The sequence below is a fragment of the Phocoena phocoena genome, chromosome 8, assembly GCF_963924675.1.
Source record: "Phocoena phocoena chromosome 8, mPhoPho1.1, whole genome shotgun sequence".
Taxonomy (NCBI): Eukaryota; Metazoa; Chordata; class Mammalia; order Artiodactyla; family Phocoenidae; genus Phocoena; species Phocoena phocoena.
The window spans coordinates 103,731,276-103,754,668 of NC_089226.1; the positions used below are offsets into that span (position 1 = coordinate 103,731,276).

At 57.1% G+C, this 23,393-nt stretch overlaps 1 protein-coding gene across 1 annotated transcript in view; it reads left to right on the forward strand.

Moving 5' to 3' along the window:
* Positions 1-22,083, forward strand: part of PACS1 (phosphofurin acidic cluster sorting protein 1) — a 136,407-nt gene extending 114,324 nt beyond the window's left edge. Inside the window, exons 6-24 of the mRNA XM_065881368.1 lie at positions 136-227; positions 322-402; positions 2,925-2,984; positions 3,784-3,944; positions 4,308-4,401; positions 8,871-8,951; positions 10,579-10,694; positions 10,833-10,968; positions 12,244-12,348; positions 13,051-13,157; positions 13,830-13,984; positions 14,119-14,229; positions 14,868-14,970; positions 15,382-15,424; positions 17,569-17,611; positions 17,863-17,998; positions 20,206-20,432; positions 21,633-21,752; positions 21,948-22,083. Coding sequence (XP_065737440.1) covers positions 136-227; positions 322-402; positions 2,925-2,984; positions 3,784-3,944; positions 4,308-4,401; positions 8,871-8,951; positions 10,579-10,694; positions 10,833-10,968; positions 12,244-12,348; positions 13,051-13,157; positions 13,830-13,984; positions 14,119-14,229; positions 14,868-14,970; positions 15,382-15,424; positions 17,569-17,611; positions 17,863-17,998; positions 20,206-20,432; positions 21,633-21,752; positions 21,948-22,063 — 2,087 coding nt within the window. The 3' untranslated portion in view covers positions 22,064-22,083. The remainder of the gene's footprint in view (positions 1-135; positions 228-321; positions 403-2,924; positions 2,985-3,783; positions 3,945-4,307; positions 4,402-8,870; positions 8,952-10,578; positions 10,695-10,832; positions 10,969-12,243; positions 12,349-13,050; positions 13,158-13,829; positions 13,985-14,118; positions 14,230-14,867; positions 14,971-15,381; positions 15,425-17,568; positions 17,612-17,862; positions 17,999-20,205; positions 20,433-21,632; positions 21,753-21,947) is intronic.
* The last annotated feature ends 1,310 nt before the right edge of the window (positions 22,084-23,393 follow it).

The following is a 23,393-nucleotide window of genomic DNA, read 5'->3' on the forward strand; positions in this document are numbered from 1 at the left end:
ATGAAAGGGGGTCGGGGCCCTCTCCTCCACCCCGGCCGCGTTTCCACTTGAGGAGAGCATGATTCCAGCCAGCCAAAGCCTCTTAGACCAGATCTTCGCCCTGTGAGGTCATCTTATTAAGGTGTCTGTTTCCAGACCGTTCTCCTGATATTGACAATTATTCTGAGGAAGAGGAGGAGAGTTTCTCATCAGAACAGGAAGGCAGTGATGACCCACTACACGGGCAGGTAACTTTCCACAGCCCCTCAATAAAGCGGCCGACAAGCAGTTACAGACCTTCCTAGGGTTTCCCAACCTCATTCCATCCCCCTACCCACTTAGGACCTGTTCTATGAAGATGAGGATCTTCGGAAAGTAAAGAAGACCCGGAGGAAACTAACCTCAACGTCTGCCATCACAAGGGTGAGCCTCCAAGGTCCGGGGAATGTTTTAGCAGAGATTTGCAATCTGGGGGTAGGATGGGAGTGGTGTATTCAGACTTCCTGGGAACTTTTTAACATCTGCACAGGGCCATGCCCTCAAGGCTTGTGATACACCCCTTGGTACCTCCACCTCCACCGCCAGCTAATTAAGCATCACTGTTGCAGAGAACCAGCGTTCCTGATAGGAGCGTGTTATATTCTTCAGGTTATCTTAGGATAGAAGAAAGGTTGAGAAACCTTGTTGCAGACTTTGGAACAGATGCTTCCTTGGGGAGCAGAACCCCTCAGACACCCTCCCTCCCTTCTCCAGGTGATTACTTCAGGTTTCGTACTGTCCACCACACAGATAAGTCCAGTCCTCTCTAGGAGCATCTCCATTTGGAATCATTTGTTGAACTAACCCAGAACTAGTAGGCTAGTGCTTGGAACTGTGGGCTTGCTACAGTGCCTGCCTTAATGGATCCAGAACCATAGAGACCAGAGGCCTTTAGATTGTGTCTCCTGCATGCAACCTCCTCAGGAGTCACTACTTTTGGTGAAATGAGATGCTTAATACCCGAATTTCTAGGTTAACTTTGACCTCTTCTGGGGTTCCCGTGCCAGAGTTCGGGGGAGTCAAAAGTGCCAGGAGCTTTTTGGAAGAGAAGTTCACAGTGTCATTTGTCCCCAGAGGCATCCTGATTCTCCCTAGCGCAGAGCAGCCCAGGGACCCCAAGAGCAGAGATTCCCGTCACCTTCAGGAGTGAAATAAGTGGAGGCCAGACCTTCCGAACATGTCGTTATCTGAGCCTGGTCCACCGTGAAACACGCTGTCCTCTCTCCAGGCGTCCTTGGGTATCCCTGGGCTTCAATGTATAATAAATCCTCAAGGCTGAGGCCTTGATCCCCCCACCGGATGACGACTAGAGCACGTTGGAACTGTTTCATCGTCCTCAGGCTTCTAATCCTCGATAGGCGCTCCTAGGCCGGGTAAGGCCCATCCTGGCCTCCAGCCCACCCTGTGCTCTGACGATGGCAGAGGCTGGAGGTCACTCTCTGTTGTGGCTCCTCCTGCTAAGTGTTTCTTTTTCCTGTGCTGTAACCACAAAGAGGCCCCGTTTTCTTCCCAAAGGTGCCCCCTGGAGCGATATAAATCGCCTCTTCCTGTGGTCGCCTCCGTAGCTTCACCGGTTATACGACCAGAGCTCAGTGCTCCTTTGACACCCACTCCCCGAAAAGTGTTTTTATTTTTTGTGTTAACTGCAGGCACTTTCCAATCAGACTTCCAGAGTAATTGTCCTTTCACTCCTGCCTCCCATGCACACGAATCCTTCTCTCCCCACCAAGAGCACTTTGTCCTAGACATGTTAATTGACTCGGCGTTCTCTGAACCGTCTTGTCTTCTGCGTCTCGGTCGCTGTGGCTCTCGTTCCTCCTCTGCTGTGGGTGCCCTTCCACCTTGGGGAGCCCCGCCCTTTCTTAAAGGCCCAGCTCAGTCTCACCCACAAGTTAGTCTCCCCCATCCCCAGGCGGTGAGTCTGTCATCCCGTCAGGAGGTGCTGAGGGCCACAAGCTAGTCGCCGTGCCTTGGGTTGGACACGTAGAGATAAAGAAGGCCCGGTCCGTGCCGTCAGGGAGCTCACAGTGTCCAGTGACACAGACACATCTACACAAGTGACCGTAACCCCGTAGGGCAGGCGCCAGACGAGCTCTGCGTCAGGGGCAGCGATGGCCCTAAGGGGAAAGTGACCGGCTCTGAGCAGGACAGCTTCGCGGGCAAGATGCCAGGAGATGGGTTTTCTAAGAGTAAATAGAACTTCGTCAAGTAGATCTGGGGACATGTTTAGTCAAGGCAGAAGTTACCATGTAAATGGCCCAGAGGGGTGCCAAGTCGTAAGCAGTTAGTGCCCACCTAAGCGGGGTGTGAGGAGTTGGGTGGTGGGTGAGGCCAGGGTCAGGCAGAGCCAGCCCTCAGCAGACACAGGGTGACACCGAAGTTCTTGAGGCTCTGGGGCCAGTGAAGGCCTTTCATCTGGGGAGTGACGAGGTGAGATCTGCATGTGGAACAGTCGCAGTGGACTCTGGAGGGAATGAGACTGGAAGTGGGGTGGGAGGAGCTAGTTGAGGGTGGTTGGTGGCCCCAGAGAGGGGCGAGGAAGGAGGCCGGACGGAAGCAGTGCGGTTTCGGGTGGACAAGAGGGTAGGAGTCAGCACCCCTGGGCTGAGGGTCGGGGGAGACTCCGGGTTCAGATTCGGTGACTCCTCGGTGCCTGGGTGACCAGGAGGGGGAATGCACAGCGCAGAGGGTGAGCTCTGTTTTGGAAACCTCGAGTTTGAGGAACCTGTGTGTATACAGGTGGCTCTCACCGTGGTTCTGAAGTTCTAGAGAAAGGGATGAGCGGGAGGTGACCGTGGGCAGTTACTGGGCTGGGGGCATGGCCCCGGTTCTTCACCAAAGCCGGCCCTCGATCACTCTGCCGACTGGGCTGCTGGCTGAGGACTACTGTGGCTTTGTCCCTACAGCAACCTAACATCAAACAGAAGTTTGTGGCCCTCCTGAAGCGGTTTAAAGTCTCAGACGAGGTACGACCCCTTACTCCCGAGCTGGATGGTGAGTAGAATTCCCAGAGTTTCACCCTCCTTCCTCGGGCACAGTCTGGAGTCAAGATTCCAGGAACCCCACGTGAGGGGGTAGCTAAAGGAGGGCTTTCCGCTACTTGAAAAGAGAAGGAAAGATTTACATGTAGCACCCAAGGTTCCATGGTATTCGAAGCAGGGGCACATGCTTCTGCCCAGCTTTCGGGTGTGGGGTGTCCAGCACAGATCCAGTTGCTATCGTTCAGGTTTCCCTCCTGCCCCGAGGGGAACATCGTGAGTAGCAGCCTGTGAGGTGGGGGCCTCCTCCATGGCGTCAGGGACTGGCCGCTAAGAGAAGCAGTGCATTCCCTGGGCTCGCAGGCCTAGAGCCAGTTTTCATGGGCTCTCTTCTCAGTGGACTGAGACAGGGATGGAGATTTGTCCCCTGCGGGCTCTAGAGGAGGCCAGCATGAGCCCGCCAGGGCCCCAGGCGTCTGGGTTTCCCTGCGCCAGTTCCTCGGGAGAAGTACCGTCTGAGCCCCACTCTTCTTCCTGACGCCGGGCACTAGTGGGGAGCACTAGGGAGGCTCTGAGTGGGGACGGTGGCCTCACCACATCCCTGCTCTCAGGATCAAATCACAGAAAGCACACCAAGACCACCCTGATGAGCGTGAAACTATGGCACGTCCCTTAAGGGGACTGGGTAGGGAAGCCAGTGGGGCCTGCCCAGGAGGAAGGAGATTCCCGTCTGCCATGTTGTTAATAGGGGTAGCCCCAGACTCCAAGGTTTTGTTTTCTCCCACAGGTGGGCTTTGGGCTGGAACACGTATCCCGAGAACAGATACGAGAAGTGGAAGAAGACTTGGACGAGCTGTATGACAGTCTGGAGATGTACAATCCCAGCGACAGTGGTCCCGAGATGGAGGAGACAGAGAGCATCCTTAGCACGCCAAAGCCCAAGCTCAAGTGAGGCCCGCACCCCCTCTGTCACACTGTCTCTCTAGGCCGTGGCAATCTCCTAGACTCCCCTCCCTCACCCCCGTCCCAACCATTACCCGGGAATCTCGGTTCCTCACCCCTTCTGAACTGCCTGCCGTCTGGATAAAGCTCGCTGCTTTAGCCTCTAACCGACAAAAGCCCCGATAGGACTCTCCTGAAGTCCTTCGGTCCAGGTCCCTACTGGTCCAGCCTCTGCTGTGTCCTTCCTCGCTGGCATCCTCGAAACCCGGGTTGTCGATCTTTCTTGAACACCAGCCCTGCCCGGCTGTCCGTGAGCTGCTGCTCTGGGCCCTGGCGGCCACTGACCCTGGCTGTGCTTCTTTGCCACAGGCCCTTCTTTGAGGGGATGTCGCAGTCCAGCTCACAGACGGAGATTGGCAGCCTCAACAGCAAGGGCAGCCTCGGCAAAGACACCACCAGCCCTGTGAGCAAGACCAATGGCTGTGGGGTGTGGGAGTGGGACCAGGGGAGAGTCAGGGCTTAACACTGGGCCCTGTGCTCCTGGCTCATTTGGGACCTACGGGCCATCTCATCTTGTTTCAGCCTCAGTTGTCATCTCAGTCCTGCTGGGCTCTTAGTGCTCTGACGATATTGCTGTGGCCAGGCGGGTGTTCTTTATGGTCTGTTCCCGCCATGACCTGGCGCCTTCCCTCCCGGAACACGCAGTGCCTCAAGACCTCTCCCTTGACGCCCGTCATGCGGTAGCTGGGAGTGTGGCACCCAGCCAGTGGTGGTGATTCTGCATCCAGGCTGGGGAGAGGGTGGATGCAAAGGGGCAGGAAGGCTCCAAGGCCTGTTCAGGAGAAATTACATGGGCTTGATTCAGAAAGTGAGCAGTGCCCTCGAAGAATTTAGAACTCGGTGGGCTGGTTTCCATTTTGCCTGGCGAGCCAGAGGGAAAAGGAGCTGTCTACTGCAGCACCCCAGAGCCCCGCATCACCCCAGGACCACGCTCTGTCCCTCTTTGGGAAGGCTCTCCCCAGCAGTGGATCAGGGGCAGAGGCCCGGGTTGATGCTGTACCTGCCCTCCCCCTTGTTTATGACCAAAGGCAGGATGACGTGTCTGATTTTTGTGGTTTTCGGTTTGCTTTGAAAGCCCAGTGTCTTCTCTGTAGATCAAAAAAACTGAATCCTTTAAGTCCTTCTGCTCTTGCCGCTTTAACAGAGGGAATATAAAACTCACCCTGCGCGTAGGTATTAATTGTGAGGAAACGACCTGAGGCCTGTGAGGCTCTCCATCCCCTGAAAAGCGCTGTCTATGGAAGGGCTGCCTGCCGCTGGTCCCAGGTGTCTGCGGACCGTCAGCTCATGGACTGCCTGCTGCCACCAGGTGGCGCTGTCGTCCACGTAATCCCTCTCCCTGCTGAAGGCGCCGCAGGGTGATCCGGCCCTAGAACAGCGGCACCACGTGGCCTTAGCGAGTAAATGTGGGATGGGAAATGGCAGCCCCCGCCGAGAATCCCTCCACCGAGAAACCTCAGGCCCGCCACTTGCAGACCGGGCACTCTCAGCCTTTCCAGCCCAGGTTCATATGATATGGGGCTGAGGAGGCCTTACCTGACTCGTTCTGCTCAGGATGTGGCTTGGGGCTGCTCGTTCTCACAGGGGGCTGCTGGATGGCCCTGCTGAAGCATCACTGTCCATGTGGACAGATCATTGGTCCCTGGAGCCAGTTTCCATAGCAAGTATAAATACAAGGGATGACTCTTCTAGAGAGAAACCTGGGACCTGGCCAGGGGAGGACTGTCTTACGGTGTCCTAGGAATGCAGAACAAGGGCCCTACTGTAACACAATGCAATCAGATTTTAAATGAGATTAATACCCCAGAAATGCTAAGCGTGACACCTAACATGTGGTGACTGCCCAATAAATTTTAGGGATCGTCGTTACTAAATCAGTAAGAGAAACTACTCTCTACTAATGAAGCTGTTTCTGGGTCGATAGAATTTGTAGGTTCTACATTTAGTCTCAGCTGCATGGCTTACAAAATTTAAAGAGAAAAATCACCTTGATGCTCTGGGCCTCAAGTGCCTTATTTGTGAAGTAAAGGAGTTGGCCCAGGAGCCCAGTTAGCTCAAAAGTCAATGGAGTATCAGTCTTTACAGTGTGATGGCCTATGGATCCCTGTTCAGGCCAGACATTTCTTTGGGGCAGGGTAGGGCTGGTTTGAGAGCACATGCTCTGGAGTCAGACTTCTGGGTTTGAATCTTGGCTCCATCACTCCACTGACTGTGTGATCTGGGCAGTTACCCAGACTTCGTGTCCTCATCTACAAATTGCATGTAAAAAGGACATGCCTTACAAGGCAGTGTGAAGATCCAGTGCGAAAATGCAGCTAAAGCCTCCAGCATGGCGCTTGATTGATGGTTGGATTGATTTATGGCATGGGGAGCATTAGTAAATGGAAGCTGCTTTGCCATTGTTATTACAGACCCTGAGAGCCGTTCCAGTTCTGGACTCCTGAAATTGATAGAATCTAGATGTCTTTTTAGTGAGTTCTTCAAATTCTGGTTCCCTGGGCCAGATTTCAGACTTTGCTGGTTCTCTGTGATATTTCTATTTTGAAGAGCCCCATATGTCTTGATGTGGGTGTGGAACTTTGGAATCCTTTAGTATGAAAGACACTTTGGAAACTACAGAGCGAGGCTGTGCTCTTACACAGAGAACTTCTAAACGTATTAGGGAAAACATACGGGGATGGTGCATCCATAGGCAGGCGTGCACATACTGCCCAGCTCTTGTCCTCTCTTCCCTGATTTCCCAGCCTGTTATTCATTTATTTTTCTTAACCTTCCTTTTTGTTCCCCAAATTTCAGAGGATTCAGTTTTATCACTAGAACCAGAAGGAATTTCTGCTGATACAAATTATTACAGCTGTTGAGTTTTCCCAAGACTTGAGCACACAGTAGCAACATAATTTTGTTCTTGGAGCAGATAACAGTAGGCCCCGACAGCGCTTCAGTTGGGGCGGCCAAGAGATGGAGACTTTCTGCCAGGACTGCCTGCTGCTAAAAGTTGCTAATTCCACAGCACTGTAACTAATGGTGCTAGAGACCAGTACTTGGTAAAATTGAGAGCCTAAAGTGCCACCGCGCTCTGCCCCCTCCACGTGCGCGCACACGCGCGTGCGCACGCACACACACACAAGCACGTGCACCCCCTGCAGCAGCAGCCAGCGTCGCCCCCAGGCACAGCGCCTTGCACCGCCACACCTGCCTCAGAGCCACTCAGTTAGGCAACAGAGCTACTGCGCTGCTGGGGTGAGAAGAGCCTAAAATATTTATAGAAGCAGGAAGAAGAACTGGGAGAATCGGGAGTTTGCTCCCGGTGGGGCTGACTGAAACATGCAGAAGAGTCAGTGCACAGCCCGCAGGTGCCCCACCCTGAGTCCACCTTAGAGGGCTTGGCACATCTCAGCACAGCGCTGTGCCGTGAAGCACTGCCCTCCTCTCGGAGGGCCGACCACAGGGCTGCTGCCTGAGAGCCTTCCAGTAGGACGGTGTTATCGCCCCGGTTCCTTCTCTTTAAAACGTGTTTAATTCACTTGTCATGCTGAGGTCCCAAATTGAGTGAAACCATCTTCAGTCTTAAGTCTGATGAAGAGTTCTCTGGGAGCGTGGACTCTGTTATCATCGGTTATTCATACAGACAATGTGTAAATGAGCTAGCAGTGCAATCCGGAGGCAACCTGCTGTGCGTGGCTCTGAGCAAACCGTCTCCCCCTCGGGGGTCACAGGGTCTGGATAAAGTGTGTTAGGTTAGTTTTGCAGACGGCTCAGAGCAGTGGTCCTCAACCAAGGGTGATTGTGCCTCCCAAGGGACATTTGGCGAGGACTAGAGACATTTTGGGTTCTCACAGCAGGGGTGATAGGGGATAAGGGGCTGCTCCTGGCATCTAGTGGGTGGAGGCAGGGATGCAGCGCAAATCCTGCACACGATGCCCCTGAGCAAAGAAAGACCCGCCCCAGATGTCGGCGGTGCCCACGTGGAGAAACGCTGGTTTAGCGTATGGTGTGGGCCTACTTTTGTGGTCCTTGTTCATTGGTTTGCTGAGTGGCCCCTTGAGCTTATTAGGCCATTTCTCTGTACTCTGTTATTTACTCAGAGAAAAGGCTTTGGGTCATTGGGAGGAGGTGGGATATCCTTGATCCTTTCTGATTCCCTGGTTCCCCACAAGAACCAGAGACCCACTGAGGCCAGGACCTTCCCCATAGCTAAGATCCACAACCCGCAACTGCTTATGATTTTGACATTGGTGTCTGCACAGCCAGAAGCAGCATTAGCAAGTGTGGAAAATCCGGTTATGTATCTGTATTTGCAAAGTACATTTTTAATATTTATGAGAAATGCTAATAAAAGTTGGGGACAAAGGGAGAATTATTTCACACCTAAATGGCTTAGTATATTCTGTTTGAGGGTTTTCCAGATGTTTCTACCAAGCAAAAAGCATTTGGCTACCGTGGATGTCTTTAGTCTCGAAATCAAAGACGTGAACTCTGAGATTCCCCTTTCTTCTGAGCAACTCTGACAGCAGAATAGGCCCTGTGTGCCCCTCCTGGGCAAGGGTGTTTACCGAACCCAGGGTTAAGACTGACAGATCCCACAGCCATGCCACCTGAACGTTGAGCTTCTCTTTCCTGGTGACATCTTGTGAGAGTCAGAATTTCTGGGTTCCGCATCTCGCTGTGTTATTAATTTAATGATCGCAAAATAACTGACTTTTCCGAAGCTCAGTTTTCACAAAAATATGCTCCTAGTAAGATGAAAGTCCCAAAGATTTTATGAGGTCTTCAGATTAAGTGAAAGTATTTTAAGCTTCCAGGGGACCTAGAAAACAGGTTAGAGTGGTGGTTATTTGGATTGATGATGGCTAATTATGATAATTTTTGCAGATGGAATTGGCTGCTTTAGAAAAAGTCAAATCTGCTTGGATTAAAAATCAAGATGACAGCTTGACTGAAACAGACACTCTGGTATGTATGGTTTGGGCTCCTGTTTCAGCTGTTTAAAGTAGTCTTTGGTACCTTTAGAAACAAAGGCAAAAAGATCCTGATGACCACCCTGAAACTTTGGCTTAACTCTGTGCACTTGTGAATGTCCTGCGTGCCCTTCCTCCCAGAATCCTTACCTGTGGAATATAACGCTGTTCCCCAAACTAGTAAACTAGAAATGTCCCCATTCTGCCCTTTAGTTAGATCTGACAAGTGCTAATTTAGATAATTTCTCACTATCTGTCACCCTCGTTTACTTCTCAGATACGATGACCAGCATCTTCCCCCGAAAAACCATCCCTTCCTCCAGGTTGCTTTTACAATGGCCAGACAGCCCACAGCATTAAGTCTCCAAGTGATTACTAGTCAGCTCCTCTAGTCAGCTAAGAGATGTTGGAGCTGCTCAGGGATGCATGGGATGGATCGGCTGGGGTGCCCAATTTAATTACACACAGGTTGAAATTCCACACACATACACATGTTGAGCACTGAAGGTGCAAAAATGAGAACACCATGGATCCACCTCCGGGAGGAAAGCCAGCCGGGGCACACCTGGCGCAGAGGCTCTGTGGGGCCCGGGAAGGACAGAGCCATTCACCTGGGGGGAGGGCGTCTGAGCTGGGCCCGCAGGTTCTGCCACAGTTCAGCCGGTGGGACTGGAGGCCGGACCCAGCAGATGGGAGGGAACAGAGAACTTGACCGAATACCATCTGGGGGTGTGCTGTACATCCGCCTTTCGGTGGGAGCTGCTAGCTGAATGGAGTCCGAGGAGGAATTGTCTCAGGCTTATGTTTCCTGTGGTAAATAATGCTGCATTAAGGGTCTGGTGTCTGACAAAGCCTTAGGTTGGATCCAACATTACTGTAGTTCACCCGTAATCCCAGTAACCCATCTTCCACTTTGGCCCATACTGCACAGCGGTTGTTTCAAAATGAAGTTCCAGGGGCTTCCCTGGTGGCGCCGTGGTTGAGAATCCTCCTGCCAATGCAAGGGACACAGGTTCGAGCCCTGGTCCGGGAAGATCCCACACGCCGCGGAGCAACTAAGCCCGTGCGCCACAACTACTGAGCCTGCGCTCTAGAGCCCGCGAGCCACAACTACTGAAGCCCACGCGGCTAGAGCCCGTGCTCTGCACCAAGAGAAGCCACTGCAATGAGAAGCCCGCCCACCGCAACGAAGTGTAGCCCCCGCTCGCTGCAACTAGGGAAAGCCCGCGCGGCAGCAGCGAAGACCCAACGCAGCCAAAAATAAATAAATAAATTTTTATTTTTCAAATGAAGTTCCAGTCATGTCACTTCCTGAGTGAAACACTCTCCTTCCCACCTAGAGAAGCTAGATCATCAGCCCAGGTTTGTGGGCTGTCAGTTCATAAATGTAGGGTACAGATTGAATAGCAGGAGATGGTGCCCGGTACAGTGGGTACACCCAGCTAAATTAAAGTCACAGTGTCCTCGTCAGGTGGGGAAGGAGTTGTAGAACCCTGTGCTTCCTGGAAAAGAGAGCAAGGGACTGACTTTCTCGTGACGGTCATGGGCCCTGGCAGGAACCACGAGGCTCCCGTGGTCACCGAGGGGAAGTAACCCTCACTGCTTCCTTTCCTCCGTGGCAGGAAATCACTGACCAGGACATGTTTGGAGACGTGAGCGCAAGTCTGGTTGTGCCAGAGAAAGTCAAAACCCCGATGAAGTCCAGTAAAACGGACCTCCAGGGCTCTGCCTCTCCCAGGTACTCAGGGTTGGAAGAAGCTCCTAAAGCGTCGGGTAGAACGAGGGAAGCCCAGCAGGAGGGGCCTCAGGAAGAGGGGGCAGGCCATGGCTCTGGGTCAGGGGGCTGTTTAACCGCCTCCTTCCACGTCTGTGGCAGCAAAGTGGATGGGGTTCACACCCCCCGGCAGAAGAGGGGCACTCCCCTGAAGGAGCGGCAGCTCTCCAAGCCCCTGAGTGAGAGAACCAACAGCTCCGACAGCGAGCGGTCCCCAGACCTGGGCCACAGCACGCAGGTACCCCGGCCTGTTGGGCGCCCCTGGACCTTGGTTTCTGTTCCGTTGTCTCCTTGGGCGGTTGGGTGAAGAGGAGCGGGGAGTACTTTGAACGGCTCTGAATAAAGTCTTGAAGACAGACGTAAAGGGGGAAGTCTAGCATGCTTGTTATTTGCTGCTGCTGAGGAATTGGGGGGGAGCCGGGGACGGAGCAGGAGACTCTGGCTCATTCTGCCCCCATCAGACCTTAGTGGAGACTGTGCGGGGACAGTGGTTCTAGGGACAGCAGCCATCGGCTCTCACGGGACGTCGGCTCTGAGCTCTGATACCCTTAGTGCTGCTGTGGGCCAATTAGAGTGGTTTCAAGCTGGCACGTCAACAGTATTAAAATGTTTTGATTGAGGGCTTCCCTGGTGGCGCAGTGGTTGAGAGTCCGCCTGCCGATGCAGGGGACACGGGTTCGTGCCCCGGTCCGGGAAGATCCCACATGCCGCGGAGCGGCTGGGCCCGTGAGCCATGGCCGCTGAGCCTGCGCCTCCGGAGCCTGTGCTCCGCAGCGGGAGACGCCGCAGCAGTGAGAGGCCCGCGTACCGCCAAAAAAAAAATGTTTTGATTGAAAGATCTAAGAGTGGCTGGGGCAGGCACAGAAGGAACTGGCCCTCGGGAGTCCTGTTCCCTCTGAAGGTCAGTCTCCGGGGGAAGGATTTTCCCTCGACAGACCTCCTGCTCTCCTGAGGTCAACAGCAGGCCCGTTCGTTTCCCTGATACCTATCATTGGAAGGGAAGTTTGTGTCCATGTGGCTTCCTGAGCTGACGCTCTTATAGCTGAAAATGAACCCGGGACTAGAATAGCCTGGTGCCTGGGGTGAGGTATTGTCCTTCTTGTTAATCACTGTTCCTGAAATACCTTTGTTCCCTGTGCCGGGGGCGCTCCCCACACAGCCTCCTTGCTGCTCTCATTAGTTCTCTCCCCGGCGTTGCCCTCGTTTTCCATCCTGTGAGCGCCTGCTTGCTGTCTTCCTCCTCCTCTCCTGCTGCCCTGCTTCATTACCCTTCGGGGTCCTTCCTGCTCTGGCAGGACGGCCAGCTGTGCCCCTGGCGCACCAACCTGTGTTCTGAGGCCTCGCTTTGCTTGTTCCTGATCCCCCTCCTTCCCCTTATGCTCTGGCCGGTGGGATACCGGGTCTCCCGCACAAGTCCCTGGTAGCTGTTCTCTGAACACCCCTGCCCCAGGAATTCTCAGCCCTCCCCTCAAGCTCCCTGGGGACTGCCCAACAGACGCTTTTGTCCTTGTAGATTCCGAGAAAGGTGGTATATGACCAACTGAATCAGATCCTGGTGTCGGATGCAGCCCTCCCAGAAAATGTCATCCTTGTGAGCACCACTGATTGGCAGGGCCAGGTAAAGCATCGAAGGTCGCAGGGCTGTGGAGGAGAGATTCTGGGGAGCAAGAGACAGATTTGAAAGGCAAGGTGTGGGGAAATAGGAAATCACCCCGCTTTCTCAGGCCTCCCTGCCCCGAACTTAGCCCACAGTTCTGGACTCTAGTCCCAGTCCCGTCGTCTTCCCACCTGTGGGGCTTAAATCACCAATTTTCCGTACCTCGGTTTCCTCAGCTTTAAAAACACAGCGGTATCACCTGTCATGCCCGCCTTCCTGGCCCTGCGTCTCAGGCAGCATACCGGAAGGGAGGTGCCTCGAGGAGCACCAAGTGCTGTGAGACGCCAGAGGCGCCCTGGTTTCCACAAAGTCCGCTCGGCAGGGGCAGGGCAACAGCAGCCCCTGTCCCTCCCGCTCCCGTCGTCCACCCGGTTAGATCCCGGGGCCACCTAGCATGTGGGCGACAGAGGCCGCGTTAGAATCTAATGTGCCCTAGGTCTTCCCACATTTCTGTATGAGCCCATCTACGTGGGGTCCGGCCCCACCTTCTCCTTGCTGGCTGCCAGAAGCCTGACCTTTGCCCGGCTGTGATCTGAATGACAGAGGATGGGGCCCTGCAGCTCGGTCTGGGCCTCGCTGCCCTCTTGGCCTGTGGGGAGGCAGTGCCCCTGCTGCGTGGCCTCACCTGTGTCCCTGCTCCTTTCCCTCCCCCACCCCACACAGTACGTGGCAGAGCTGCTCCAGGACCAGCGGAAGCCCGTCGTGTGCACGTGCTCCACGGTGGAGGTCCAGGCCGTGCTGTCCGCCCTGCTCACCCGTATCCAGCGCTAGTAAGGGCTCGGCTCTTCTCCTGCCCTTTGGGGTTCCCTCTGACCTCATCCTCCCACCCTGATTTCTAAGCAGTGAGAGGACCTCCTGACCTTATCAGACCAAGAATTCGTAATTGGTACCTGGTTGGGCAGCGTCAGACCGCGGTGTTCTGATGCCCCTGCTGGCCCCAGAGGGTTGGGGTGAAAATGTCACCTTCCTGCCCGCCTGCCTCCCCGTCTGGCCCCCTGCCACACCTTGAGTTGCCTCGTCCTCTTCTTAAACCTATGACGAAGAAGGCCGGGCAGAGGGAGCCCAGGGTTTTACAAGACCTTTTACTCCTGTCCCTCCGACTACCCAGAGTCGGGGCCTTCCCTCCGTGGGAAAGAGCTGCGGGCGTTCCCGGGTGTCTGGGCTCATGCCCACTGCCAACCCCAGGGCACTGCTGAGTTGTCTCCCCGTGAGCCTCAGCCAATTCTGCCTGCCTTCTAGACAGTTCCCGGTCCTCTCTGATCCTGGGTTTCTCTCTGTTTGCAAAAGCGCTGTGGTTTATTGCCTCTCCCTGTATTATTTTGTTTATTGGTTTGCTTTTTCCCATGGGCTGTTGAGATCAAGTGAAGTCTGAGCTTGGGGCCTTCCTCTGAGCAGGACGCAGGCCCACCTGACCTGGCCATGCCTCTCCCCTTGCTTCCCAGCTGCAACTGCAACTCCTCCATGCCGAGGCCGGTGAAGGTGGCAGCGGTGGGCGGCCAGAGCTACCTGAGCTCCATCCTCCGCTTCTTCGTCAAGTCGCTGGCCAGCAAGACCTCCGACTGGCTGGGCTACATGCGCTTTCTCATCATTCCCCTCGGTAAAGGCTCAGCAGGGCCCACTCCTGAAGCGGGGTGGTGGTGCTGGGTCCCAGGAAGTGACGGGCAGGGAGACTGTCACTGGGCCATCATTCACCCCCTCACCAGCTCTCCTTGTCTGGTTTCCACCTCCCAGGTTCTCACCCGGTGGCCAAGTACTTGGGCTCCGTCGACAGTAGGTATAGCAGTACCTTCCTTGATTCTGGCTGGAGAGATCTGTTCAACCGCTCAGAGCCCCCCGTGTCAGGTAACGGCCCCTCGTGAGGGACCAAGACAGAATGTGGCCTGATCTCCGGAGAGCCGGGGCAAGGGGCATGCTGCTTCTCCTCCCCGTGGCGTGTTCGTTTTTTTTCAGTACTTATTAAAAGGAGGCCCATTAAGCGCAGCCCTTCCACTCTGGGTGTGTTTAGTCTCTGCCGTTTGCTCTGCACAGCTGGAAACGAGGGCCGTGAGGGTGGCAGGGAATATGAATAACGCTCCTGAAAGACAGAGGAGAGGTGGCAGGGATGGGCGCGCAAGCTTGGGCTCTGCGGGGCCGGGGGGTGGTCAGTGCTCCCACAGGCCTTGCAGGGAGTGCCAGGCAGACGTTGGATGGGGAGGGCAGGCTGCTGCAGTGGTTCCAAGGTTGCTGCAAGCAGAGACAGAGGCGGAGGGGGGGGCGAGCCGAGCCTGGGAGGGGCAGGCTGGGGAGGACAGCACGCAGATCAGATGGGAGGACGGCTCTTTGCTCCATGATTCGTTAGGTTCAAGCCAGTGGGTCTTTAGAGCCCTTTCTCTGCCTCAACTCCTGGGGTCTTCTGGTGGGACTCAGGAAGGGGGCTCTCGGAGAGGGTTTTCGGGCTCACCTGCTGAAATGTTGGCGTTTGTCTCTTGGCTTCTCTGCAGAGCACCTGGACGTGGTCGGGCGGGTGATGCAGTACGTCAGCGGCGCAGGCGTGACGCACCAGCTGCCCGTGGCGGAAGCCATGCTGACCTGCAGGCACAAGTTGTAAGTTGACCGAGGGGTTTCTTAAAAACAGGTTGGGTGGGCTAGATAAATCTTAGGTCTCCTTTGCTTTTTCATACTTTCCTTCTCCCTACCCTATTTCCCTTGGTAAGAACTCAAGAGGATATGAGAGTGTTTTTTGCTGCCTCCCCCCAAGGCGTTCCCTTCCTTGCCTGGGCCTCCCCACCCGTGTGGGCGCCCCTCAGTACAGACACGGGAGCAGTGGTAGAGTGTGCAGAATCGGAGCTTTTGCCTCCATTTGGTGGCTCCTCGCGCCATCCTGAGGCGCCATGGGAAGATGTTGCGTAGTGTCTGGACTCCCTTAAAGCCACAGTAAAACATGGAAAGCTGTGTCCCCATCTCTCCACGACGTCTCACCCCCCAACTGTAAAGCTTTCCTGTCTCTCCCAACAGCCCTGATGAAGACTCGTATCAGAAGTTTATCCCCTTCATTGGCGTGAGTACAACTCCCCTGTTCTCCGTACCCCACCCCCCCGTTCTCCTGGCCTTCCTGTCCTGCGCGTGCACACGTGTGCACACACGCACACACACACACACACACACACACAGAGGACTCATCTAGACAGCGGTTCCCATCCGGAGGCGATTTTGCCCCCAGGGGACATCTGGCAGTGTCTGGTCTGGAGACAAGTTTGGCCATCACAGCTGGGGACGGGGTTGGTACCGGCATCTCATGGGTGGAGCCCAGGGACGTGCTAACCATCCTGCAGGACACAGGACAGGCCCCCGACAGACAGTGATCCAGCCCTGAGTGTCAGCAGTGCCGAGGTGAGGGAGCCCCAGGCTGGGACAGGCACCAAGCTGTTCCTTTCAGTGTCCTTTCCCTATCAGGGGCCATCCCCAGCTCACCACGGGTATCTCATGTTTATTACACCAGGCGCTGAACTTGGTGCCGTGGCCTAGGGAGTGATGTCCAGGGCATTGGTTCTACAGGCTCCAGGGAAAAGAAAGCTGCCTCAGGGATAACGATAGATGATATTCGTAGAAGTCCGAGGAGTCGGTAGCCTTCAGAGTCGTGTGGACACCAAGCGGAAGAGGCTCTTTCCTCCTCCTGCTTAGTCAAGGCAGAGTCTCTACACGAGCGGATCTTGAACATAAAAGGAAAACCTCTTGGGTGTCTTTGGTGCACAAAGGCCTAGGCCACAAGGCAGAGACCGACCAAGAGAGGGAGCGCAGAGGGGACAGAGCCGATGCCCTCCCGGGGCCAAAGCACGACACAGACGCATGGCTGAGAACTCTGATTTCCATTTGCAAGACGATTGAGTTTCTCTTCCAAACCAGCTGGTATCTTTTCCTACAGTCTCCCTGAGGATCCTCCCAGCTTCTAGGGGAGATGGGGCATGTGCGGGTGAGGGGCCCAGCTCCCACTGTCCCTTTTCTCTGTTCGTCCCAGATCCTGGGCATCTCGAGAGATCTTGGGAGAGGCCTGATCCTGGGGAGATCCTCCGTAAAGCCTCCTGTCTGCCTGGTCCAGTCAGTCCCCATTAGCCACTGGGGCTGCTCCCACAGCCCCGCTGGAGGCCCGGGGCCGTGGCCTGTAGCCGAGGCTGGCAGTCTGACCCACATCTTTGTGGAGCTGTGGGATCTTCATGGAGCTGGGGGTCACTGCCTACTCCAGCCTCACAGCAAGACAGAGGGATAGAAAAAATTAAAAATTCAAACAAACAAAGGAGCTGGCAGCCTCGTGCAATGCCAGAGGAGTGAGGGGAGAGGAGTCGTGTCCAGAAGTTCAGAGTAACGATGTGTTACTTTCTGGGAATTAAAATCAGGATGTGTAGAGGATCGGGAACAAATTTCAGTGAAGGGCAGCATTGTGCTCTGATCCGTGTGACCCCTGCTCCCTGCCGTCCCCGGGGCCCAGCTTCCATGACCTCCCCGCCCTGCTGTGCCTCTGCCGGGTGCTGGGATTCACCTGTCACCTCAGGCCCCAGCCCTGACCTTCATGGTCTGTCTCTAGCTGTGCCCTTTGCTGGCCACTGGAGGGCCCCTTTCTGTCCTTCCCAGAATTCTCTCAGAGAAATCTAAAATTCTCTGGGGAGCTGAAATGGACACCACTGCCTTGCGGGCAGGGAGCGGCGGTACTGGGGACCCCCTCCCCAGTACCGGTGTTCCTCCAGATTCCAGGAAGTCTGGAAAGGAGGGGCCTGCTCCCAGCATGTCAGCGTGTTCCAGCTGTTCGCTGGGCCTGGTGCAGCACACGCGCCCCCCCAAGCCCCAGCCGCACCCCGCTCCTGTCTGCCGAGGCTTTCTCCCGGTCCTCCCCTCTCTCTGACATGAGACGACGGCCTCCTGCCCAAGTGGTCTTAGAAGAAATGAAATCAGGATACGAAAGTGCTTCCCACCCTCCAGGTGGCCTTGCCTGCATCCCCAGAGAAGAGCTGCAGGTCTCCTGTGCCCCTGACTTATTGTTTGCAACTGGGTTTTTTCACATATCTTTAACTATCCGGTCTGCTCGGGATCGGCAAAGAGTTTTAAAGCCTGCGATCCAACAGTGTGCAGTGGCGGCCGCTGTTTCCAGCTGATCAGAGCACATCCAGCTTTGGTAGGAGGATCTAATGCGGCATCTCTTCTCCCTCCCAGGTGGTGAAGGTGGGTCTGGTCGAAGACTCTCCTTCCACTACAGGTGAGCCTGGGGCCCCTTGGCCTCTACAGGGTGAGGGTGGTGCCTTGCCATCTCCTTCCTATTCAAACAGGCCAGAGGGCGAAGACTCAGGGGGTCCCAGGCCAAGGCAGAGCTCGAACCTCGGAGCGAGGCAGTGGCCAGGGCGGAGTGGGGAGCAGGCTGCAGCCGAGACGGGGGCGCCTCGACTCCCTGGCACCAGAGAGTCGGGACGGCTTCCCCTGCCCAACTGTGTCTGTCTGTCCCGCTGGCAGGCGATGGTGATGACTCACCCGTGGTCAGCCTTACTGTGCCCTCCACGTCGCCGCCCTCCAGCTCAGGCCTGAGCCGAGACGCCATGGCCACCCCTCCTTCCTCCCCGTCCATGAGCAGCGCCCTGGCCGTCGTGGGGTAAGCCTGTCGCCGGTTCCTGTCTTTCCTGCCACGTCCCTCCATCGGGGCAGCAGCCCGACTGATTTCCCTGCTGCCACAGCGTGTAGGACAGTGACACTGAGCTTGGAAGGTGGCGGGGGGAGGGAACGAGAGCAGTGGAGCTAGGTCGCTGGCCAAGCAGGTCATCACACAGCTCTGCAAATGCAGGCTCCCGTCTGTCCTGTCTGCCTCACAGGTATAAGGTCGAGTGAGACAAAAGGCAGAGAGGCCCTTGGTAGCCTGTGAAGTGCTGTGCATGTGTCTCGTTGTAGGACTGCCCAGTGTGGTAGCGGGAGTGTGGGCGTGGGCGTCACACACGCCCGGATTTGAGTCACGGTTTGTGTTACGTCCACTGTGTTAGCTTGTGTTAAAGAACAGATCACTCAGTGACACCTGTTAAAGCAAGAGAGACTTTCTCCACCTTGGGAACAGTCGCCACAGGTGTCGGGACCACCTCGATGGGATTTTGCAGTGAGAGAGGGATGGGACTTGACTCCAAACCCTTGAGCAGCTGGGTTTACAGTCCAGGAGCAGCGTGGGGGCAGCGGATGGAAAATCACCAGGAGGAACGTCGGGAGTGAGGAGGGGTGTGATTCCGGCTAAACGGACCTGACAGGAGCCTTGCTGGCGACACTCCTGAGGGAAGGTGGAGGGTGCGGAGCCTGATCAGAGATCCAGGGTGACCAGAAATGCGGGCCGGGGGCTTCTTGCAAGAACTGGATTTTCCAAGGAAGTGCACAGGTGGGCCCGGGAAGAGGTGCAGGAGCCCGACTAAAGTTTGGTCAAGCAAAGAATCTTTGTCGCTTGGGCAAGTTACTAAGCCTCATTGCACTCCGTGAAAGTAAAGGTGAAATAGCCACACCGGTCTTGCTGTGAGGCGGAAGTAAGAGCGTGCATTAGTGCCTGGCCCGTGGGGGTGCGGCCTCCTTCCAGGCACTCAGTCTGTCCATCACTGAAAGTCTGCCGCGGCCAATGACACGGGCAGGACCCTGTTCCAGAGCCCAGGCTCCTGGGCCCCAGCAGTACCAAAGCCACAGAGAGAGTGCTGTGAACAGTTAGGGAGGGGTGGCTATGAGGGGGACGGGAATTTCTTTAGGATATCAAATATCCAAAGTTTAGACCAGGCGGGCAGGGAGGCCTCCGGGAGCTGAGCAGAGCCGGGGTGGGCGGGAGGGCAGTCCCACAGCGGGGCTCAGGGAACAGCCTTCGAGGTGGGAAAGGGCTGAAAGGAGCCCCTGCTCCTTCTTCCTCCCCGTTCCCTTTCTTCTACCCTCACCTTCCTGGTCTTCTGGTGATGGTCCCCATGGAGCAGAGAGGGTAGGCCCTGGCCAGTGGCTTTTCCAGAACCCCCAGTGACAGAATACGAAGTGTCCTCAGGGCGGAGCCCAGACCCCAGCCCTCACCCTCCCTTGCCCTGTCTTCCCCCTTCGCTTCCCATCGAGGGTCTGCCGCTGACTTGCCGAAGTGCATGAAAAGGAGGAAATCCCACCGCAGGTCGCATCGTGACCCCACGGTCCAGGCTTCCTGGGTGCCTGGGGGCCAGCCTTACCCCGACCTCCTTTCCCATCCAGTTTAAGCTGGTTTTTTAATGGAACCACTGAATCCAGGCAGAAAGAAAAGCGTCAGATGACTTTTGTAGCCTGTACCTATTGTGTCTGGCGCCTCCTTTCAAGAAAACATCAGCTCTTTTTCCCCTTCGAGCTAAAATTATCCCTGAGCTAGAAGTACCATAAACGGGAGAAAGCCACAGGTCGGCATCCGTCAGCTCTCCCGGGGCTGCTCCGGAGCCGCCATGGTGCTCCCGCCTCTGCCCCACTTAATCTCTCTCACGCTTGGCGGGGTTCTGCCCCGGCTCTGCTCGTGGGGGGTGTGCGTGTGTCTGTGTCCTTGTGTATGTGTGCACGTGTGTGCATGCACACACTCTCTCCCTTCGTTCCCTCGTTCCCGTGTGACTTTTTATTCGGTTCCCTCGTGCGGACTCGGGTCTTCGCCCTCTCGTGGCTGTGTCCTCGGATCAGCCTGATTCTCCACTCCCACACCAGCCAGTGCTGTGAGGCTGGAGGGAACCCGGAGCCACTTAGTGGGCACCTCCCCCGGCCCCTCCCAGAGCCTGGCGGGGCCCTCTCCACCCCGTCTGCCCTGTGGTCGGGAACTGAGCCTGCTCTCTGGCGTCGCCCCTTTTCCAGGAGCCCCAGCAGCCCGTATGGGGACGTGATTGGCCTCCAGGTGGACTACTGGCTGGGCCACCCTGGGGAGCGGAGGAGGGAAGGTGACAAGAGGGACGCCAGCTCCAAGAACACCCTCAAGAGCGTCTTCCGCTCAGTGCAGGTTTCCCGCCTGCCCCACGGTGGGGAGGCCCAGCTTTCCGGCACCATGGCAATGACTGTGGTCACCAAAGAGAAGAACAAGAAAGGTACGTGACATGTGAGGCCACAGGCCATCAGGGCCACCAGGCCTCCCCATCTGTCTCGGGGGCTGGGACAGGACATGCTTCTGGGAGACTGTGGACGAGGACAAAGGCAGCACACGTTATCAGGTGATCCAGGCTGGGGTCCCGCGGGGGTCCCGCCTCACCTTGTGGGACGAGGCCGTTCCTTCTGTTACAGAGGAGACCGCGCTCCCCAGGGGGTCACTGGTCCCTGCCTGCAGAGCATCGGCACCTGAGGGGCTGAGGCAGTTTGCGCTGCTGTAAAGAAGGGAGGCTTTCTGGCCACCGCCCTCCGGGATGGACGGTGTGACAGGGGAGGACATGTCCCCCTGCCGCAGCCCCACGGAGCGGAGCACTTGCACCCAACCCTGGAGGCCACCCAAGCCTTTGTGAGCAAAGGGCATGGCTGTTGTTAAGAATCCAGGAGAACGGAGCCCAGCCCAGAGCAGAGGGTGGCTTCTGCACCAGCAGTGGCGGGGGATCGGGTCCCGTGCACTGGGAAAGTGAGGCAAGGACCGCCACGACCAGGCCACCGTGGGGACGTCACTCGCTGCTGTCGGTCCCGGTCGGGAAGCCACACAGCTGGCTCTGTGCCTGCAGAAGCCGGCAGGGTGATTCTGGGGCGCTCGGCAGCCTCCCAGCCTTCAGGAAGGGGCTTCCTTCACTGCCGGGCCCCGCCTTCCTCTGGGCGCATCCAAAGCAGCTGGGCCTTTCCGTTCATGCCTCTCTGGAAGAGCTCCCCCGGAGGGCGGCCAGGGCCGTGCCGGACCCGCAGCCAGGAGCCGTCGGGGCACCCAGAGACCTGCCTAGGGCGTCCCGGGGCGGGGCGGAGCTCACGCAAACCCTGCCGCAGGGCCTCCCCGCGCAGGCGCATGAGCTGGTGGGAAGGAGGCACCCGACAGGGCAGCAGAGCCCCTGCCCCACAGGCTGCCGGAACGTTCGAGCTGGAAGGGACTCGGAGACCATCTGGCCCTGGGTCCTCGTTATTCAGTGAATATATCGAGGCCCAGGGAGAGCAGGAGCTCGCAGACCCTGATACGTAGCCCGGAGCCAGGGAGCAGGGGAGGAAGAGTCGGCTGTCTGCCGTTCACCTCCCTTCCCTTGGGGGGAGAGGGCAGTGGACGGGGGGAGAGTGATGGCCGCTTTTCAGGGGCTGTGACAAGGCGGTTCCTGCTTGCTTTCCAGTTCCCACCATCTTCCTGAGCAAGAAGCCTCGAGAAAAGGAGGTGGATTCTAAGAGCCAGGTCATCGAAGGCATCAGCCGTCTCATCTGCTCTGCCAAGCAGCAGCAGACCATGCTGAGAGGTGTGGGCAGGGGAGGGGGGGAGAGGGCAGACCATGCTGAGAGGTGTGGGCAGGGAGGGGGGAGGGGGCAGACCATGCTGAGAGGTGTAGGCGGGGAGGGGGGAGGGGACAGGGGGGCCGCAGCCCTCCCCAGCGGCCCTGGGAAGACGGCCTTAGCAGCCCCGGTCACCCCCTCGCCTCCCCTGTCACCCTCAGTGTCTATCGATGGAGTCGAGTGGAGTGACATCAAGTTCTTCCAGCTGGCAGCCCAGTGGCCCACCCACGTCAAGCACTTTCCAGTGGGACTGTTCAGTGGCAGCAAGGCCACCTGAGGGCACCGTCTCCTGGCTACTCTCCCTCCTGGCACTGCCACCAGCCTCACCGCCTGCAGGCAGGGGGAGGCCAGCAGGCCCAGGCCCAGCGTCCCCTTTCCTGGCCCCGGGGCCTCCATCTCCCTGGCCCGGTCCTGAAGGCCACTGCCACCGGGGACGCTGTTCCCCACCCCCACCCCCCGCCATGCTGGGTCCCATCCGTGGGCAGCCCCCGCCCTCCCTCTCTCCTTTTCCTCCTCTCCCTCCGTTCCAGGCCCAAGGCATGTTGATTTTGCCTCTTGGCGGCCAACCCTGGTCCCTGGAACTGAGTCCTCCGGGCCTTCCTTCGCCTGACTTCCAACCTCTTTCTTCTCCACGTGACAGCAGTTCCCTTCCCGGAAACAAGAAACCCAGGGTCCTGACCCACAGCAGGGGCTCCAGCCTCCCCCATCTCCCCCAAGATCTCGTTTTCTAAAGCTCAGCTGCCAGATGCCACTCAGCCGGCCCCCCTCTAGTGGGGCCCAGAGCCAAGGCCACTTCCCACTACTGTGGGCTGACGGGGCACGAACCCTCCCGCCCACTCATCCCAGGACAGCATTTCTGAGGCCACGCGTGGGTTTCTGGGGTGGAGAGGGCTCCGTGGTCTCGCCCGTGCAAGGGTTCACCGTGCCCAGGTCCCCTGTAGGTGCCGCGCGTGTCCCTGAGCGGTTCTTTGGTTGTCTGCCCAGCCAGTCTCTCGGTGGTTCTGTGTGACTCACCTGGGCGCTGGTCCCTGTCCTTGGGTCTCCCCCTGTTGATGGCTCTCCTCCCCCACACCCCGCAGCACACCTCCGCCTCTGCCTGCAACTCTGCACCCGGAGAGATGAGAGGCAGCCCCATCCAACGTGTCGTCTGTGGCCCCAGTCCCTGCGGCTCCCTGCTCCCCGTGTCCATCCGTTTCCTTTCGCCGGTCTGTCCTCCCCTCCTCACCTGGACCCCTGGCCTGGACAGGCCCCGTCCTCCTAGCCAAGCCTCCCTCTCTCCACGGCCTCGGGGGGCCTGAGCCCCTCAGCCCGCACCATCGGCCTTGGCCTTCTCGGGGAGACGCGGAGCGCGTGGGTGGAGCTCCAGCTGCAGCCCTCCCAGCCCGTCAGCGCCTCCGGAGCTTTGCCGTGGCCCTCTCACCCCTTCTAGAAGTTTTTGCACAGAACTTCATTTTGAAAAGCGTTTTTCTCATTCTCCATACCTCCCCCAGACTCCTCCGGCCCTTCCCCCGGCTCAGCCCTGCTGTCCAGAGCGTCCCTGGGGCTGTGCTGCTCACTCAGCCGGAGGGCGGGGCGGGGTGGGAGGGACTAAGAGGATGTTGGATTTT